General features: G+C 41.8%; 1 protein-coding gene across 1 annotated transcript; it reads left to right on the top strand.

The window, feature by feature from the left end:
• The first annotated feature begins 4,078 nt into the window (after positions 1-4,078).
• On the top strand, positions 4,079-16,828 carry LOC308298898 (chronophin-like). Its single transcript, XM_080742592.1, has 4 exons — positions 4,079-4,473; positions 5,307-5,430; positions 8,077-8,347; positions 13,410-16,828. The coding sequence occupies exons 1-4, from the start codon at positions 4,262-4,264 to the stop codon at positions 13,781-13,783; spliced, it is 981 nt and encodes a 326-aa protein (XP_080598718.1). The 5' UTR covers positions 4,079-4,261; the 3' UTR covers positions 13,784-16,828.
• Positions 16,829-18,810: the final 1,982 nt, after the last annotated feature.

Here is an 18,810-nt window from a genome sequence, read left to right as displayed (position 1 = left end):
GTGAAGCACTCTGAAACAAATCAAATGACACTAGCCACAAGTTTGTATGACAAACGGTTGATGAGTTATAGCCAAATAAAGTTTTGGCCAATCATAAGAGGGGGCAAGGTGAAGTTTAACCAATTAAGCTGAAGAACTCTGAAACAAGTCACGTGACCCCACCCACAAGCTTGTACGACAAACGGTTGATGAGTTATAGCCAAATAAAGTTTCGGCCAATCAGAAGAGGGGGCAGAGCTAAGTTAAACCAATTAAGGTGAAGAACTCTGAAACAAGTCAAATGACACCACCCAGTAGCGTGTACGACAAACGGTTGATGAGTTATAGCCAAATAAAGTTTCAGCCAATCAGAAGAGGGGGTGGAGCTAAGTTAAACCAATTAAGGTGAAGAACTCTGGAACAAGTCAAACTACACCACCCACAAGCTTGTACGACAAACGGTTGATGAGTTATAGCCAAATAAAGTTTCGGCCAATCAGAAGAGGGGGCGGAGCTAAGTTAAACCAAGCACTCTGAAACAAATCAAATTACACTAGCCACAAGTTTGTATGACAAACGGTTGACGAGTTATAGCCAAATAAAGTTTTGGCCAATCATAAGAGGGGGCGGGGCGAAGTTTAACAAATTCAGCTGAAGAACTCTGAAACAAGTCACATGACACCACCCACAAGCTTGTACGACAAACGGTTGATGAGTTATAGCCAAATAAAGTTTCAGCCAATCAGAAGAGGGGGCGGAGCTAAGTTAAACTAATTAAGGTGAAGAACTCTGAAACAAGTCAAATGACACCACCCAGTAGCTTGTACGACAAACGGTTGATGAGTTATAGCCAAATAAAGTTTTGGACAATCAGAAGAGGGGGTGGAGCTAAGTTAAACCAATTAAGGTGAAGAACTCTGGAACAAGTCAAACTACACCACCCACAAGCTTGTACGACAAACGGTTGATGAGTTATAGCCAAATAAAGTTTCGTCCAATCAGAAGAGGGGGTGGAGCTAAGTTAAACCAATTAAGGTGAAGAACTCTGGAACAAGTCAAACTACACCACCCACAAGCTTGTACGACAAACGGTGGATGAGTTATAGCCAAATAAAGTTTCGGCCAATCAGAAGAGGGGGCGGGGCAAAGTTTAACCAATTAAGCTGAAGAACTCTGAAACAAGTCACATGACACCACCCACAAGCTTGTACGACAAACGGTTGATGAGTTATAGCCAAACAAAGTTTAGGCCAATCAGAAGAGGAAGCAAGGCTAAGTTAAACCAATTAAGGTGAAGGGCTCTTAATCAAGTCAAATGACACCACCCACAAGTTTGTACGACAAACGGTTGATGAGTTAAAGCCGAAAAAAGGAACAATCAAGTATCGACCAACCAGAAGAGGGGTCACTTCCTGTTTGGCGGGCTTTTTAAAGCCCAGCCAATAGGAAGAGAGGGGACGGGGCTTCAGCAATTACAGCTCATTCCCATTGGCTGTCTAAGTACACACAGCGAGTTTCGAGACGGTGCCATGCTGCAAACTGGAGTTATAGCTGTTTAAAGCTCACCTAATAGGAAGATAGGGGCGGGGCTTAGGTAATAAGTCCCTATTGGCCGTTTAAGTCCAGACACAAAGTTTCAAGATGGTACCATGCTGTGAACTGGAGTTATGGCTGTTTAAAGCCCAGCCAATAGAAATACAGAGGGGGCGGGGCTTAATCAATTACAGCTCGTCCCTATCCACCTGTTTCCGCAAGACTTTACTGTAGCATTAATCTGTGGGACACTTCCGGTTAACAGCAGACATACAAGCTCACGTAGCGTTGCTGCTTGCCTTCTGCGCAATGCACGATCGGATGTTGGAAAGTTGTGGATTGGCTGGAAAAGTCCAAAGTCGTGTGAGCGTCTTAAAGGTGATACACCATGAAATTTCACTTTTCCTATTTTAAAACCTTTTTTTGGGGTCCCACTAGCACCTTCTATCCTCACAAAGTCCCATTTCTGACCGATGTGTCTTTCTCTGGTTTTGAGAAGGCGAAGGTTAAAAGTATCCCACGGGTTCTAAAAACAGGCTGTTCAGATTTGCTGCCGATTGTGACGTCATCTGCCGATTGTGACCAGTTGTAGCATGCTGAAATACTAAAATATCTAAAAACACAGATTGAACACAAAAAATAACTCAGGATTGTGTTGATCTTGTCCCAAACAACAATAAAATAAGATCTTGGTTGTCCCAGAGGTGAAGTGGTCCTTTAACTACTTAAACCCTTGTATCCCAATTCTGGAAATGTTTTAGGCGAACATTCTCAGAAAATAGACGATCTACAAAATCACTTTGAAGAACAAGTTTAGGTTCCAATCGGCACCTTTAGTTTTCTACAGTATGTGTATGTAATGTATAGTTAGCTGTAGCCTGTATGAAAATACAATATTTAATGTTGAATGTTAATATGCTGGACAATCATATGCCATGGTTAGACAACTAACCCTAACCCTTTAATGTTGATAAAAATGTGGAGGAGTTAATGAATGGAGTTAATGAAAATTATTACTATAACATGTACAGTAGGTAACACATAAAGCTTGGTTTCTTTGACTTCATGTAATAAAATTGATATGTCCATATTTATGTTGTCAGGTGTTTCACTTTGCTTCCTGTGACAAACATACAACATCATTAAAACTGAGCATTTTCACAAAATAGAAAACGAAGCTAAACTAGCAAACCCACTTTATAAAATATAACTAAACTGAAATTGAAAACAAAAGGTCACTAAAGTAAAAACTAAAGAAAAATGTGTAGTAGCCTAGTCTACAAATGAATCAGTGTTGGTTCTTTCTTCTCTGGTTTCACACTCCAGTCCAGTAGGTGGGGTGATGCACTTGTAAGCTGGTTAGCCAACCATCAAAAAACCCAAAAGATGAAGAATATGAAGTGTTATATTTTGAAGTGCCAGACGAGAAGTCTCATTTTCATCAACCAAATCTATTATTGTTCTTAGTTTCTCCCCCAAATACATTCCCAGGAGTTTCCATTATAGTCAAAATATGATGTTAAAATATTTCTGGTTTTATGAAATAAGCCTTGGAAGAATGATGGGTTTGTGAAATAGGCCTAATTCTGGTTACCGGTCATTTATATCATATTTCTGTGTTAATAAAATATTTCTATGTTTATAACATCAGTGTTTCTCAAAGTGGGGTCCGGGGACCCCCAGGGGTCCTTGAGGGAGTTCCAGGGCGTTCCCATGCAGCTAAATAAATGATGGCTAGGATCCAAATGGAAACCTTGTGTGGTCTATTGGCCAAATAGTGTAATGTACACTCTCAGAGTGTTAACATTGATTTTACAATATAAATTGGGGTCCCAGGGATAGAAATGCCATTAAATGGGGTCCCTAGCCTAATGCATGTCAAATTGGGGGTCCTTGATGGTTGAGAATCACAGAGTATCTAGCGGATATGTTTTCATTTGGTCCGCAGTCTAACGTGTTGAACATGAACAGAGAACCACTGATAAAATAATATTAATAATATTATTATGGTTTGTTGACGGTTGTCACATTTTTTTTATTTTTATTTTTTATATATAGGTCTATATATTTGTATTTAATTGTTTCCACAATTTATCCATACAGGGTTACAAAGTTTGACTCAAAGTTCACCTCTCCTTTAGCCTGATTTCAGACTCAGCTCAAAGAGTCCACTCTGAGAGTGGGCGGGGTCTATGGTCTGGAACCAGGCAACCTCTCCTTGGCTTCAGATACAAAACCCCAACCCTAACTATAGTAGCCTACGAAGTTCCACCAAGGCATGATTCCTTTCACTATTTGCACAATAAAATTGGAAAGTAATAGACTAATCATAATTAAGCAAGAAAACAATAAGTAGGCTACAATAAGTTGACGTATAAGTAGACATAAGGCACAACCAATTCCCAATTCTGTGATAATGATAATGAGTAATGATATTTAATTAATCGTCTAAAATTCTCTTCCCCATACTTGCGCAAGCTCGATATCGTTTGGAAATGTACTAGTGCTTTTATTTTGAACGTCCAGAGGGGAAGTCCTGTTCCATTTCAGAGCAGCGTGTGTTATCGGTGCGGTCGGTGGATTCTTGCTTGGTTCTGGACTTGGTTCCCCCCGCCCCGCCCCCTCCTTCTCACACCAGCACCAGGCACCAGCAGGTCCGGTGGTCCACCGACCCACGTCCACTCTCAGCCACACGGACGGACCGGACGGACCACACGGGGACCGACTGACTGGGCTCTATAGGAGGGGAATGATGGCTAGCGGCAGCAGCGGGGGTTGTACGGTGGTCCGCGGCGCCGAGCTCCGCGCGGTGCTGGAGCGGGCGAGCACTTTCCTGTTCGACTGCGACGGAGTGCTGTGGAACGGCGAGGCCCCGGTGCCGCGCGCTCCCGAGGCCGTGCGGGCGCTCACCAGCCGCGGCAAGCGCGTCTTCTTCGTCACCAACAACTGCACGAGACCCAGGTGGGGACTCCGAGACTCTGATTGTCGTACAACGGTGTAACAACAACAATAATAATAACAATAATTCATAATGATGATAATAATATGGCTAAATAGCAAAATAGACAATCTACAACAGGGGTCTTCAACTGGGGGTCCGCGGGGATACTGCAGGGGGTCGCCGAAATTGTTGGAGAAAAAACAAAAAACTTTTTTTTATATTGTTTTATTTTAATTTAAAAAAAGAATGGGAAAAAAAGTAATTTGTCTTTAAATATATAAAAAACATGATTCTGAAGAGCTTGTATACATGATTATTGTGCAATTGACAGATTGTTAGTGATAGATTGATAGTATTGGCATTTGACATTGGTTCTCAGTTAATAACATTATGTAAATGGCAGTGGTACCACTTGTACATGCATGTTTAAAATAAAAGCATGAATATATTATCAATCTATTATTTTAATATATTTGAATGTACAATAACATGGTTCACATGAAGCACAATTTTATACATAAATATAAACTATATGTTGTAGCCTCACCCCCACCCTACGAGGTAGGGAGTCCCTGCTCCATCTCCCCATCAGTTTGGGGGTCCCTGGCCTGAAAACGACCCCTGATCTACAAGATCCCAGCACGCTATTTTTGTCGTATTCAACAAAGATTGTCGTTTTTTTTGTTTAATCGATACATTTATAATCAATAAAACAGTTATCCATTATTCTTTATAACGAATTAAATCAATTCGTTTGATTAATTACCCAATAGGTATTGTTGGCCAAGTAAGTGTTCCCTCTTAAACCATTGCTACGTTGAGTAATGTGTTCTTCGTGTCCACCCCGTCACAGGGCCAACTACGTCACCAAGTTCAGCCGGCTGGGGTTCAGCGACGTGACAGAGGAGCAGATCTTCAGCTCTGCGTACTGTTCAGCCCAGTACCTGAGAGACGTAGCCAAGGTCCAAGAAGGAAAGGTACGCCCCGCTGCTGCACCTTGTGAGCTTGTAGATCGGCTGTTTTTGGCGAAGGATTTTGAGCAGGTGTAGACGGATTTAAAAAAATGTGGTCCAAGTACTCTTGTGAGCTTGTAGATCGGCTGTTTTTGGCGAAGGGTTTTGAGCAGGTGTAGACGGATTAAAAAAAATGTGGTCCAAGTACTGAGCCAACTCAAGTGCAGTTTACTAAGTCTAAGGGTCGATCCATACCGTTATAAGGAGCCTAACTAAGTTCGGTTCGGCACTAGGCGAACCCAAATATGGTTCGCATCCCCCGGTTCGGGGGGGCGTCAACCAACTAAATTCGGCTGTACGGTGCTGACGAAATGTTGTGACCTCCCGACTTAATTTCGGTACTCAGCGGTGTCTTCTCATTCATTCAGCCCGGCTTCACGTTCACATTCTCGGCTGTGAATCTCCGTTTGGGAGGGAGACACGCCGACTTCCAAATGCTTGTGTGGCCGTGTATTGGGCTTCGCAGAGCGGACACAAGTCAGCTGGCTCTCGCTGGAGACGAAGAGTGGTGGACTGGGAGGCGCGCGCGCGACACACACACACACACACACACACACACACACACACAGCTTGTATCGCTAACGCGTCGCTGACTGTTTTAAAGACAAAAGAAGAGCTTAAACACAACTTTGCTAATTGCTATAGTGTTCCGTGTTGATAGGTTTTCCACGACGAGTTGTGACTGTGTGATGACATGCATGCAGCAAGGGAGGCGGCACGTCTATAATGTGAGCTTGTAGATTAAATGTTTTTGACAGAGCTCGATCGAGCGTTTGTGAGTGTGAGTGAGAGAGAGAAGAGACCCCGCTGGTGCTGCTGCTGCCTGCTGGTGCTGCTACTCACTGGACCTCCAGTCATTCAGCGTGCAGCGCGAGGGCAAGTCAATATGTATCCGCCCTGCAATGCTCATTCATCGGCCACAAATGTTGTCATGCCAAGGACCTCCAATATTTACAAGCGACTTCGGCACTAGCCGTTAAGAAAGTATGGATGAACTCCCCCCGAAACTAAATAATTTCGGGTCGGGGAGCACTCCCGAACCGAAATTAGTTAGGCTCCTTATAACGGTATGAAACGACCCTAAGAGTAAACGGTTTAAGTGGTTAAGAAAAGTATGTCATTGGTACTGCCTATCAATGACGTCATCGATGGGGATTCCATGCAGGGGCATGGTGGTGTAGTCGGTAGCGCAATCGCCTCACAGCTAGAAGGTCCTGGGTTCGATTCCAGCCGGGGACGGGGGGGGGGCGTGGGGCGTGTTCTCTCCTCCCCGTCATCAGCGCCCATACCCTAGGTGGGGTTGGCATCAGGCTTTGCTCTCTGCCGCAATGTTTTAATTACTGACCACCCACAGTTCATTTCTGACTGCAGTCAGCATCAACATAAGAGCATTTCAACATAAGATTTTGACCCTTTATATAACCAGATAAGTAGAGTGAAAAACATGCAAACAAGAGAGAGGGACAGTTACAGTACATACGTGCACATACACGTACGCACACATGCACCATTCTACATCAGCCAGTACCTACGTATTTGGTGAGTTTAAAACATCAAAGTCCAGACAGAAAAAAGCAAACAAGAAAGAGAGAAAAAGACAGCACGACGCACAACAATCTTTCAAGATATGGTCCAGTAATGAGTAACCTGAAACTTGAACACTGTAAGATATTTGTCTTTCCTCTCTACTTGAAGATAAGGTTGAACATGGGCAAAGTAAATAATTAGTTAAGCTTGTGTAAGTGAAACTTTGCCGTATTCCCCTTTCCACCTATAGGGCTGCCCGGCTCTCACGATTATGACATTTTACATTAAGTCCAGACAGAAAAAAGCAAACAAGAAAGAGAGAAAAAGACAGCACGACGCACAACAATCTTTCAAGATATGGTCCAGTAATGAGTAACCTGAAACTTGAACACTGTAAGATATTTGTCTTTCCTCTCTACTTGAAGATAAGGTTGAACATGGGCAAAGTAAATAATTAGTTAAGCTTGTGTAAGTGAAACTTTGCCGTATTCCCCTTTCCACCTATAGGGCTGCCCGGCTCTCACGATTATGACATTTTACATTTAAGATTAATTGTCACTCAAATAATTGTGATTAACGATTTAATTGTGTTTTTGTCGTTGACATTTACATTTCTGTTTGTCTTTCAGGCTTTGAAGTTGCACATGGCAGATATGACACACAACCTAAATATATAAATATAATATAAGAAATTACTCACATATTTGACAACTTTATACTTAAAAAGAACATTGATAGTGGAAATCACAGATATACAAGCTCACAACGTGTCGCATCTTTTGTGAACATTTTTTCCACAGGTTTCTTTCCCTGTTTTGTCTTTCTAATTGGTATGGAGAATGGAGTGTATTTTTGCAAGAAACCACTCCATTCCCATTGAAAAGCAGAATCCACCTTCAGAGGTAGATTTAAAGTCAGAGAAGGTCATAACAATAGAAAAAATAGCTGATCTAAAAGCTCAATGTCCTGCAAATCTCCTGAAAATCTACTGTCTTGCCAATTGCAGGACATATGAAGTTTTTAAACGGCACATCCGTAAATGTAATAACTGCAACGGGCCTATATTTCCGCCGTTGCGTGCAGGTGTTTGTGATCGGCTGCCAGGGCATCCGGACGGAGCTGCAGGAAGCGGGTGTGTCTGTGGTGGAGGACGTGAGCCCAGACGCCCAGACGGGCACCATCTATGACTACCCGCTGGACCCGGACGTCCGGGCCGTGCTGGTGGGCTACGACGAGCAGTTCAATTTCATCAAGCTGGCCAAGGCCTGCTGCTACCTCCAGAACCCCGACTGCCTGTTCCTGGCCACCGACCCGGACCCCTGGCACCCGCTGAGAGGAGGCAGGATAGCACCAGGTGTGTGTGTGTGTGTGTGTGTTAGGGATGGGACGATACGCGATATTATCGTTTATCGTGATAAAAAAAACACTAATCGTATCGTGGAGATTTAATTTATCGTGATATCGTCCTCCGTCATGCACTGGGATCAATTCACCTTTTATTTGCCGAACTGCATATCCGGTACCACTTAAACCCTCTATAATTGGTAAAAGGTACTTATAATATACGTACTTGATACAGTCTTCTTTTTTTTCACTCTATCAAATGTCTTTGCCAAAAAATAGCCAGTGTACAAGCTTGTGTGTGCGTGCGTGCGTGCGTTCAATACTTGGATATATTTTCATTTGAACAGACACACCTCTCTGAAAATAATAATAATATTTAATTATATGATATACTGTAATTAATAAATACCCTTTATTTTGCGGTTTTACATTAATTCCTTTCACAGAATAAAATGTGTTATGGTCATAAATCACCAGGATCCTGGACAGCTTGATTCTAGGCTTACTAATTGATATAAATATTCTTTTGTAAATCTCTATGGTTAAAATGAATGGGGTCTGGAACGATGGAACCAGAAAATGGCCGCCACTGCTAGAGCCCTGTAACAATAACTTTGATAATTGACCTTTTGTCTCTAGGCATGCCATCCAGGAGGTTGGAACACAAAACTGTTTCTCAGGAATGAATGCTAGTGGTTGAACATTATTCTCTGATTAGCCACTAGAGGGCATCATTTGACTAGAAATGGCAGGCCAGGCAGCAAACCAGAATTCTGTCTTTGAGAAGCTATTTTATTAGTTAGTTACTATAATTATCTAGAGCAGTGTTTCTCGAACTTTTACTTTCAAGGTCTCCCTTTAACTATGACATTGTATACATCTGTCAAAGTTACAGACTTGTATGGCTCCATTTAGACCCCTCTAAAGGAACCCACAGAGTCCCTGGAATCCACTTTGAGAAACACTGATCTAGAGCCTATATAAACAGGTTTTCCCGGCTGTATATAAAACTATACTTTATTATAGCATATTAATAGTATCATGGATGCCTGTTAATGAGGACTAGACCTTTGCCCGTGGTTGTGTTGTGTTGTGTACTGAGAAGACGTATCAGTGATGTCAGTCATCTACAAATGTGGGCACTATTTCACCCGTTTATGCCCCTATATGGTGTTCCGTGATGTCAGTCAGTGATGTCAGTCATCTCCAAATTTGGTCACTGTTTCAGCATGCGGGTATATCAGACATGGGCACTGTTTAGTATCAGTGATGTCGGCATGCAGACAGACGATAGACAGCGGACAGACAGACATTCTGTAAATTAATAGTTCGATATTAGTTCTGAACACTATTTTGCACCACTTTATGTAACTTCCTCTTCTACCCCGGATTTTAACCCGGGTTGGGTCAGATCCTGTGTCTAGGTGAGACACGATCTACAGTAAATGTCTCCTATAGAAGAGCAGGGAGGCAAAGCAGAGCCACCCCGATTGTATAAGTTATATTGTTTTAACATACCCTAGCAATACAGATTGGACAACATGTCATTTTATCATTAATTTATTTTACAAAAATACTTTCTTTTTAGCAACAACATATACTTGGAACAGATTTAATGAAATGTGACCTTGTTTAGGGCTGTCACAATTATGACATTTTACATGACGATTAGTTGTCACTCAAATAATTGCGATTAACGATTTAATTGTGTCTTTGTCGTTGACAATTACATTTCTGTTTGGCTTTTAGGCTTTGAAGTTGCACATGGCAGATATGACCCATAACCTAAATACACAAAGAAATGAATCACACACTTGACAACTTCATACTTAACTCTCCCCACGCTTTGAACGTTAACGTTCGCCCCATTTTTTACAGAACCTCGATGCCAATACGGCGCTCCTTCGGTTCGTTCGTCTGATGACTGTAAGCTGATGAGGGGTCGCGCGGCCTTCTACTGTAAACACATTTTCCGCGGTGATGGTGTAAAAAATCCATTATGCGTTAGATCAACGGAGAACAATTCACTTCCTTGTTGATTTCCTCTGGCTGTAAGGCTCTGTGGCCAGTGACTGGTCTTCTTCTTCTTCAACACATAACAGGCAAATTCACATTCATTCTCGCATGACGCCGCCCTCTGCTGCCTGGCAGACCAAAGTGCACTATTGCACAATAAAAAAATAAATAAAAAAAAAATGTCTGTCTATCTACTATAACGTCGCAAAGGTAAGCCGCTTTTTGATGGCACCAGACCCAATAAATAAATAAATAATCTGGCAGTAGGAGAGTTAAAAAAGAACATTGATAGTATGGAAATAGCCGATCTACAAGCTCACAACGCATCGCGACACATTGTGAGCTTGTAGATCTGCTGTTTCCACTATTTTTTGAGCGGTGGTCACACCGTCTCCATAGCGTGGCCGTGTGTGTAGGTATGTTTGTTTGTTAGTTAGTTTGTTTGTATGTGGGTGGGTGGGTCTGTATGTAGCCTCAAGCCTGTGTAGTACCTTTTCTGACCACACATGTTAAGGGAGGGGCGCTGTTGTCCAGGCCACACACACACACACACACACACACACACACACACACACACACACACGGGGGGGGGGGGGGGAACCACCGCTCAGTTCACACGGGTGTGATTTTTTTTTTATGTTTGAAAATATATGAACATTTTTCAACATGTTAACGATTATGACAAAATAATTGCGATTATGTCTGATAATTGCGATTAGACGATTATGTAATAATTGAGACAGGCCTAACCTTGTCGCCCCCTCCATAAGCTTAGTCTTTTCTAGGATCTCCTTTTAGTAGACCTTGTACCAGTTGACTGTACCGTCATGAAACTGTACCTTTTCCTATGCAAACTTATAACAGGGTTCCCACGGTCATGAAATTCCTGGAAATATTTTAAAATTAGAAAAATATTTTTCCAGTACTGGAAAAGTTTTGGAATTGATCAAGGGTCCTGGAAGGTCCTGGAAAAAATAGCTATGCATTGTCTTTGGTTATTGATTTTGTTAATACCTCTGAAATGACAAATTAAACATTGGCCAAATTGTCAAATATTAGAGGCAGAAATTTTGAAAATAGCCGATCTACATGTTCACAACGCCTCGCAACACGAGGCATTGTGAACATGTAGATCTGCTATTTTCATTTTAATAGAAACGTGCTATACAACCAGTGATGGGCAGTAGCGAGCTACAAGTAGCGACGCTACATAGCTTAACTACATTTCTCAGTAGCGTCACGGTAGTGCAGCTCCTTTTGAACCAGCGTAGCTATAGCGTAGCGTAGCTATTTTTAGACCCCAATAGTGACGTAGCGTCCAACAAACGCTACAAGTTACTATCCCAGCGAAATTTGACTGCTAAATAAAGTTTGTGAGGAAAATAATTCCCAACAGATCCCCAAACATGTTGTTCTGCACAGCGCTGCTTTCACTTCATTCAACGAACCTCCTCTGTGTTAGAGAAGCGACAGCGACTAAAGCGAGACACTTCAGCCCGCATCTAGAGGGATTTATGGCTCTTTGAAGTGAGACCGAGCCAAGGATCAGTCTCACTATGCGCTCTCTACTTCGCACTCTCTAATGCGCGAACCGGATCCCATTGTTCACTTCAAAGAGCCGTTCAAAAGATTCAATTCGTTCGCGAACGTCCCACCTATGCCCGCAACGTGTTCAAAGAACGTCTGAGAACAACTGACATACAAGCTCACATCGCGTTGCAAATGCCAACATTGTGAGCTTGTAGATCTCCGGGGGCGGAGCATAAATCAGGCTTCAGCCAGAGATGGACAGTAATCGACCCGAGTACTTGAGTAAGAGTACAGAGTAGGTCTACTCCTGGTCACATTTACTCCAGTCCACTCCAATCCACAGTAAACTCAGTCAAAATGTGACAAGTAAGAGTAAAAAAAGTACTTGCTTTTAAATAAACGTATGTATAATGTATTCAAGAGTGCATACCGGTACATGCTTTTAAAAAAATAAGCTACTTTAAGTACAAATAAAAGTAATAGTACTCAATTACATTTACTCAGTTAGGCTACTGTCCACCGCTGGCTGCAGCGGTTTCGACAGCACACAAGTCAGTGCCCTCTTTTGTCCACAGCTAACTAATGACAGTGAAGTGGCAATTTAAGGACATTTTAGACATTTTTAATACTTAAAAAAAATATAAATAAAAGACCAAAACTGCATCCAAAGTTACCAACTATAAAAACTAGTCAAACATTGGCCAAATTGATAATATAGTAAAAGAGGCACAAATTGTGAAAATGGCAGATCTACAAGCTCGAAACGCCTTGTGTTCTGAGGCGTTGTGAGCTTGAAGATCTGCTATTTTCACAATATTTATCGGTGGAACAGAGTGAAACTAAATGTAATGCCTCAACTCCTAACTCCAATTGCTTGTTAGGGTGGGGTCCCCAGTTCAAATAGGATTTTTTGTGGGGGTCACAGCCTGAAAAGGTACACATTTAATTTAAAAAGTAAATGAAAGGATGACACAAAAAGCCAGACATGAGGGCTTGTTTTATAATAATCAATCGAAATGAGCATTTTTTGCCTGCCTATTTGTTTGGTGGAAAGTTGTACTTGATCATGAAGTTGATAAAAAAAAAAAAAAATAGCTTTGTTGTAGTTAGCTACTTTTGCCGTGTAGCTTGTAGCTTGCTTTGCTACATTTTCTGTGGGTAGCTTCGTTGTAGCTTAAGCTATATTTCATCAAGAGTAGCTTGTAGCTTAGCTTACTACATTTTCCAAGTAGCTTGCCCATCACTGTATACAACATTCCTCAACTCTTAGTGCTCGTCAGGGTGCCGGGTCCCCAGTTAAAATATGATTATTTCAGGGGTCACAGCCTGAAAAGGTTGAGAACCACTGGCATACACTACCTGTCTTTGGGCATTGCACATAGGAGTAAGCGACTTGTTATTGAGCTGAATTATTGTTATATAGTCCTGGAAATTGGGTTAAATATTCTGGAAAAGTTTTGGAAATGAATTGGTAAAAATGTGTGGGAACCCTGTTAAAAGTCTTCAATCCCCAACCCCCCTAACAGGTTCAGGGAGCCTGACGGCGGCGGTGGAGACGGCGAGCGGCCGCACGGCCACGGTGGTGGGCAAGCCCAGCCGCTTCATGTTCGAGTGCATGGCCAGCCAGTTCGGCCTGGACCCCCACAGCGCGCTGATGGTGGGCGACCGCCTGGAGACCGACATCCTGTTCGGCCACAACTGCGGCCTGGGCACCATGCTGACGCTGACGGGCGTCTCCACGCTGCCCGAGGCGCTGCGGCACAGGGACAACGGCGAGAGCCAGGGCTGGGAGGGCATGAATAAGGGCCTGGTGCCGGATTACGTGGTGGACAGCGTGGCCGATTTCATCGAGGCGTACCGGGAAGAAGGAGAAGAAGAAGGAGGAGAGGAGGAGGGCTGATAGTCGGAGTAGGAGGAGGAGGGGTTTTCAAAATGTCTCGAACGTGCCATCTGCTTTGGAAATAGGGACTTTAAGCAACCACGGTTTTCAGGACGGCTCCGCTAGGCGAAAGCACGGCTGCTATGACGCGATCGCCGTAGCAAAATCGTTGAGCAAACAGCCGCCGGCGACGGGTACCCACCCCTTTTACTGAACTCTTTGGTTTCCATGGTGACGCGTCAATGCAGCAGGCGTTGTAGTCACTATGTGGAAAGGTAGCTGCTGCCGTAGTAGGAACGGCTGCAACGGCAAGCAGGTTTATCTACCCAAGCACTGATCCATTTCCGGTTGCCGGAGCGGACTGCCGGAGCCATCGTTGCTTAAAGTCCCTAATGTTCTCGTGAGGACTGGGCGATATGGACACAGTCGAATATCACGATGTGTGTGCGGCGATTGTGACAATAATATAGTTTTTACCCTTTGTTTTTAATTTAAATGTTATTAATTGAATTATAATTTTAACAATCTTATTTATTCCTCCAAAATAGCATAGTTGATCTACAGGCTCATGGTGCATTGTGAGCTTGTAGAACAACTAGTTTCAGCTTGCTTTCTTTTTTGCTTTTCCCTTATTCTTTTAAACCATTTTCTATAGTATACTAATCCTTTATCCCAGGCGATATCTAATCTGATATCATGATTATTGATATCCATATAATATTGCCCAGACCCTATTGCTCTTGAGCATGGGAGGGGAAGATGACTTTTTGAAATGTAATCGGTTCTTTGATTGGAATTGGAATAAGCAACGTCAATCATTGTGATTTCTTCATCAAAGTCAGGTGGCCCGATTACATTTGAATCCTTTTAGATTACTTGGCAAAGAAATGTTTGGATTTTGAACCCATATATCAAAACAACAGAAGTCAATCTTTGCCAATATAACGCAATGGTGTAACGTGGCTGCTCTATTGAAAGATGCAAAGTTGCAAACATTGTATTTGATTTCTTTACTAGCTAATGGATTTAGATTTGTGATTAATTCTTCTGTAATTGCAACAGATTGCGGTCATATTGGCTCTGTCGTTAAATTATAAGAGTGAATTTAACAAACCCTGAGAAGAAACCCTGGGAAGACGTTCATAGAGAACAGCAGATTGACAAGCTCACAACGCGTCACCTTGCGACGAGTTGTGAGCTTGTCGACCGTTTAACTGTCAGCAAAGGTATTTAATGTTGAGCGTAAAAAGAAAAGTCACCAGTATTAGAGCTCTGAGGGACTCCGCTCAACAATGTACAGTATAAGGGTATAACCCTCAAATGCCATGGAACGCGCCTGAGTCGCGTTAGATTTTACCCACATTAACCATTATTTTATGCTTTAGCTATTGAAAAATAGCAGATATACAAGCTCACAGCACGGCACTGAGTGCCGCGCTGTGAGCTTGTAGATCTGCTATTTTTGAAAAAATGTGTGCAAGTCTTTGAATATCTTTGACCAGATCTTTGACCCCACTTCTAAATCCTTCCTCTAAATCAGTGGTTCTCAAACCTTGTCATATCAAGGACCCCCAAAATTACATTTATTTGGCCGCAGACCCCCATCTGAAAACATGTTGTTCCAGGGACCTGCCAGAAGCAGAGATTTGAGTTACAAAGGTTTGCTTTGAAAAATATATATTGAAAGATTTATAATTCTAGGCCTAAATGGGTTAAGTGGACTATGATGATGAGGAGGAGCCCACATTTACGGATAATGTGAAACGGGTCTTTCCTCAACCCTGGTCATGGGGTCAGACTTAATGAAACTGGACGGGAGATAGTTTTAAAGTCATGGTTTGGAAAGATGGAGTTACAGAATGTACTGTAGCATCGAGTAAATAATGTAAAGCATGCCGTAATTAATGCATGTAAAGTTTATGAAATCATCAGACTTGATGAAGGGATGTGTGTGCAATCAAGGGAACATTTTTCTTTCTCTTATTTTTTACTTGAGCAGCGTTAATTCTTTTATTTCAAAGAAATGAATTCCAGTATATCGGACTGTAGCCATAACGTGCTGCGTGAACTTTTGAAGGTTTGTGGATCATCATACATGACAGTAGATATCCTTTCTCGTGGGCATTTGCTAGAACGAAACGTAGATTTGTAGCCCAAGAAATGCTTCAGCAAGCACAAACGAGCACAAAGGAACTAGTTTGGTCGGTGTGGCTTAATGTCGGCATCAGACCAACAAGGGTGTTTATCAGGAACACGCACTTCAAAGTTCAAAGTAATTTTTGGGGCGACAGAAAAGAACATGGCGGCCATTTAGTTCAATGGAGAAGTGGCGCCCTGTTATATTCGGTTTCTGTGCGCTTTTCAATGGCCTAGAGTAGACCCCTTGGGAGATGGATTGCTCAGGTGGAGCACTACACCTACCATCAGCTCCCAGTACTTACAACACCACCTACCATCAGCTCCCTGTACTTAATGCACAACTTAGTTATCCAAGCCGTGCAAGTCATATGTCGAGTTGACGGTGCCCGGGATCAAACACAAAACCTTGCGGTCCAAAAAAACAAGTGCTCATACCGTCTGAGCGACCTGCACAAATACATTGAGAAAGTGTTCAAAACGTTTGGAAATCTCTCCGTCTCACGTTTGATGGCATTAATCTTCACTTGCAACACCAAAAACATGTTTAGGGCTGGACATTTGGGGGGGAAATATCTAGCGATTAAATGAACGATTTCATCTTTTTGAAGTGATGTGAAGCTATAGTGAAATTGCAGTAGTTGTTACTATTGCAATTTTGATTAGTTGTTCAGCCCTATTGGTGTTACTTACAACCGTGTGGCCAGATGTTTCCAGACCTTTTGGACACAATATTATTTATTGTGTAGCATAATGTAATAACATCAGTGCTATGTGCTGCTGTGGTTTTCAATTGACTGTAGGTTAGTTCATTAGCATTAATTACACAAAAACTGATATTACATATCAGTTGATTATTATGTTGAAAGCAGTGCCAAAGTTGCCAACTTATATTGTACACAATTTCAACAATTAAAGCACTTTGGTCTGGTGACTTGACTTGTCGTGACTTGTTGCAGTGATGACTTGTTGCTGTAGTTTCGGCATATTGTCTCTATGACGGGTGGAAACCGTACATGCCAAAAAGCGTTACTTTTCAGGAAAGGAAAACGGGGACATCATAGATCAGTGGTTCCCAAACATTTCAGTTTGAGACCCAAAAGAGAGATTGGATGTTTCCCCGGGATCCAAAATAGCAGATCTACAAGCACACAACGCGTCGATTCGTGCCACGTTGCTTGACTTCTTAAACATTCGTTTTCTAATTTATGTAATTTCTTAGATTTTTATTTTATTTCTTCATGAAATTACTGAAAGAATCATTGAATTTGTTTTTCATTCATACATTTTTATTTTTTAGCTTTTTTGGGAATGTTCTTTTTTTTTTAAATGATTTGAAATAATTAAAAACTAAATGTAGGAAACAAACAAAAAGGGAATTTCTCCCTTCGCCTACTGGGAGTGTGCGTTTAAAGTTTCTCACCCAGCCATCCAGCGGTGCTTGTGGCATTTCATGCAAAATGGGCCGCAAAGCGCAAAGTTTGGAAAGCATTACGTCTCTGTGATACAAACTATAAAATGACATTGAAAATAGCACTCAATGGCTTTAGCACTCAATGGCTTTATTCATTCATATCTGGGAATGCCCATATGTGGACCTATTGTGTCAGTCTCATGTGGTCTATGACATCTATGATGTCAGACGTCACTCAATCCCATGCCAAAGCGCCAGCGCTCACCCAGCAGTCTGCTGTCACCCAGGCGGATGTGCTTCTCGCCCTTTGGGCGTCTTACTGATGCATCCATCCATCTCTCAGAGGCAAATATTGCACTTTTATTCCACTACAATTATTTGTAATTTTTAGTTACCAGTTACTTTGTAGATTTTAATTATTATTACAAAACATACATTATATTAACCCCTATTTAAACTTTGGGTATTTGAAAACAGTCTATCTACAAGCACACATCATGTCGCGACACGGTGTGCACTTGTAGATCTGCTATTTAAAAATATATATATATATATATATTTGGGAAGAGTGGTATATGTTTGGTAACCCATGTAATGGGAGTATGGTTGGAAACCTGAATGGGATATCACACTTGGATTTAGAGGCGTAGTTGCATGTTGTTCCCACCGGAGGGCGCAATACACAATACTCTTTATATTCAGAATTCTGCATCTTGTTCTGTAATGTTCACTTCCTTCAAGGTTGCTTTGAAGAGAAGAAGCTGTGAAGAATTACAGGTATAAAAACACACAGGATAATCATATATTCTTGATTAATTCCATGACACACATAATTCTTATTGGATTCCTGGCCAAAGAGAATTCAGTCAAGTTTAGTGTTGTTGTGAAACCACTAGGCCCAAACAAAGCCTGTTGTTAATGCAAACCATGTCATAACATAACATACTTATGACAGGGAATGGAAGAATTCTACTTTATTTTTTGCCATAGACGAGAATGGTGTAAGATGAGCCTCTGGGTAAGTTGAACCACCCCCTGTATCTTTAAAACTATACACAGGAGTTCATGTAACCATAAAATAACACACAAATCATTTCCAAGTTGAGAGACACATGTCTTTTTTTTGTTAAAGTTAATTGTTTTACTTTTCAAAGCGAATTCAGTCAAGTTTAATATTGTTGTGAAACCACTAGGCCCAAACAAAGCCTGCTGCTATACTGGTGGAACGCCCTACGAAAGGCCTTAAAGGAGTGTAAATCCCCATCTTCCTTTAACCTGCTCTGAAAATCCACTTGCAGGCGGCTGCTACTCGAAACTTTTAACAGTAAACTTAGCCTAACCTTATAATACCTCCCCCTGACCTTCTATATAGGCCTTCCATTTATTTTTGCTTCGTGTTTTTCCACATTTTTTTTTTCTTTCTGCATAGTACTTTACTATCTGTCATTCAATGTTATGAGTTAAAAAAGGATTTCAAATAGCCAACTGAACTGTCATG

Source organism: Nannobrachium achirus (genome assembly GCF_963921795.1).
Source record: "Nannobrachium achirus genome assembly, chromosome: 15".
Lineage (NCBI taxonomy): Eukaryota > Metazoa > Chordata > Actinopteri > Myctophiformes > Myctophidae > Nannobrachium > Nannobrachium achirus.
Note: the sequence above shows the minus strand (reverse complement) of the source record. Positions and strands in the feature narration are given on the sequence as shown.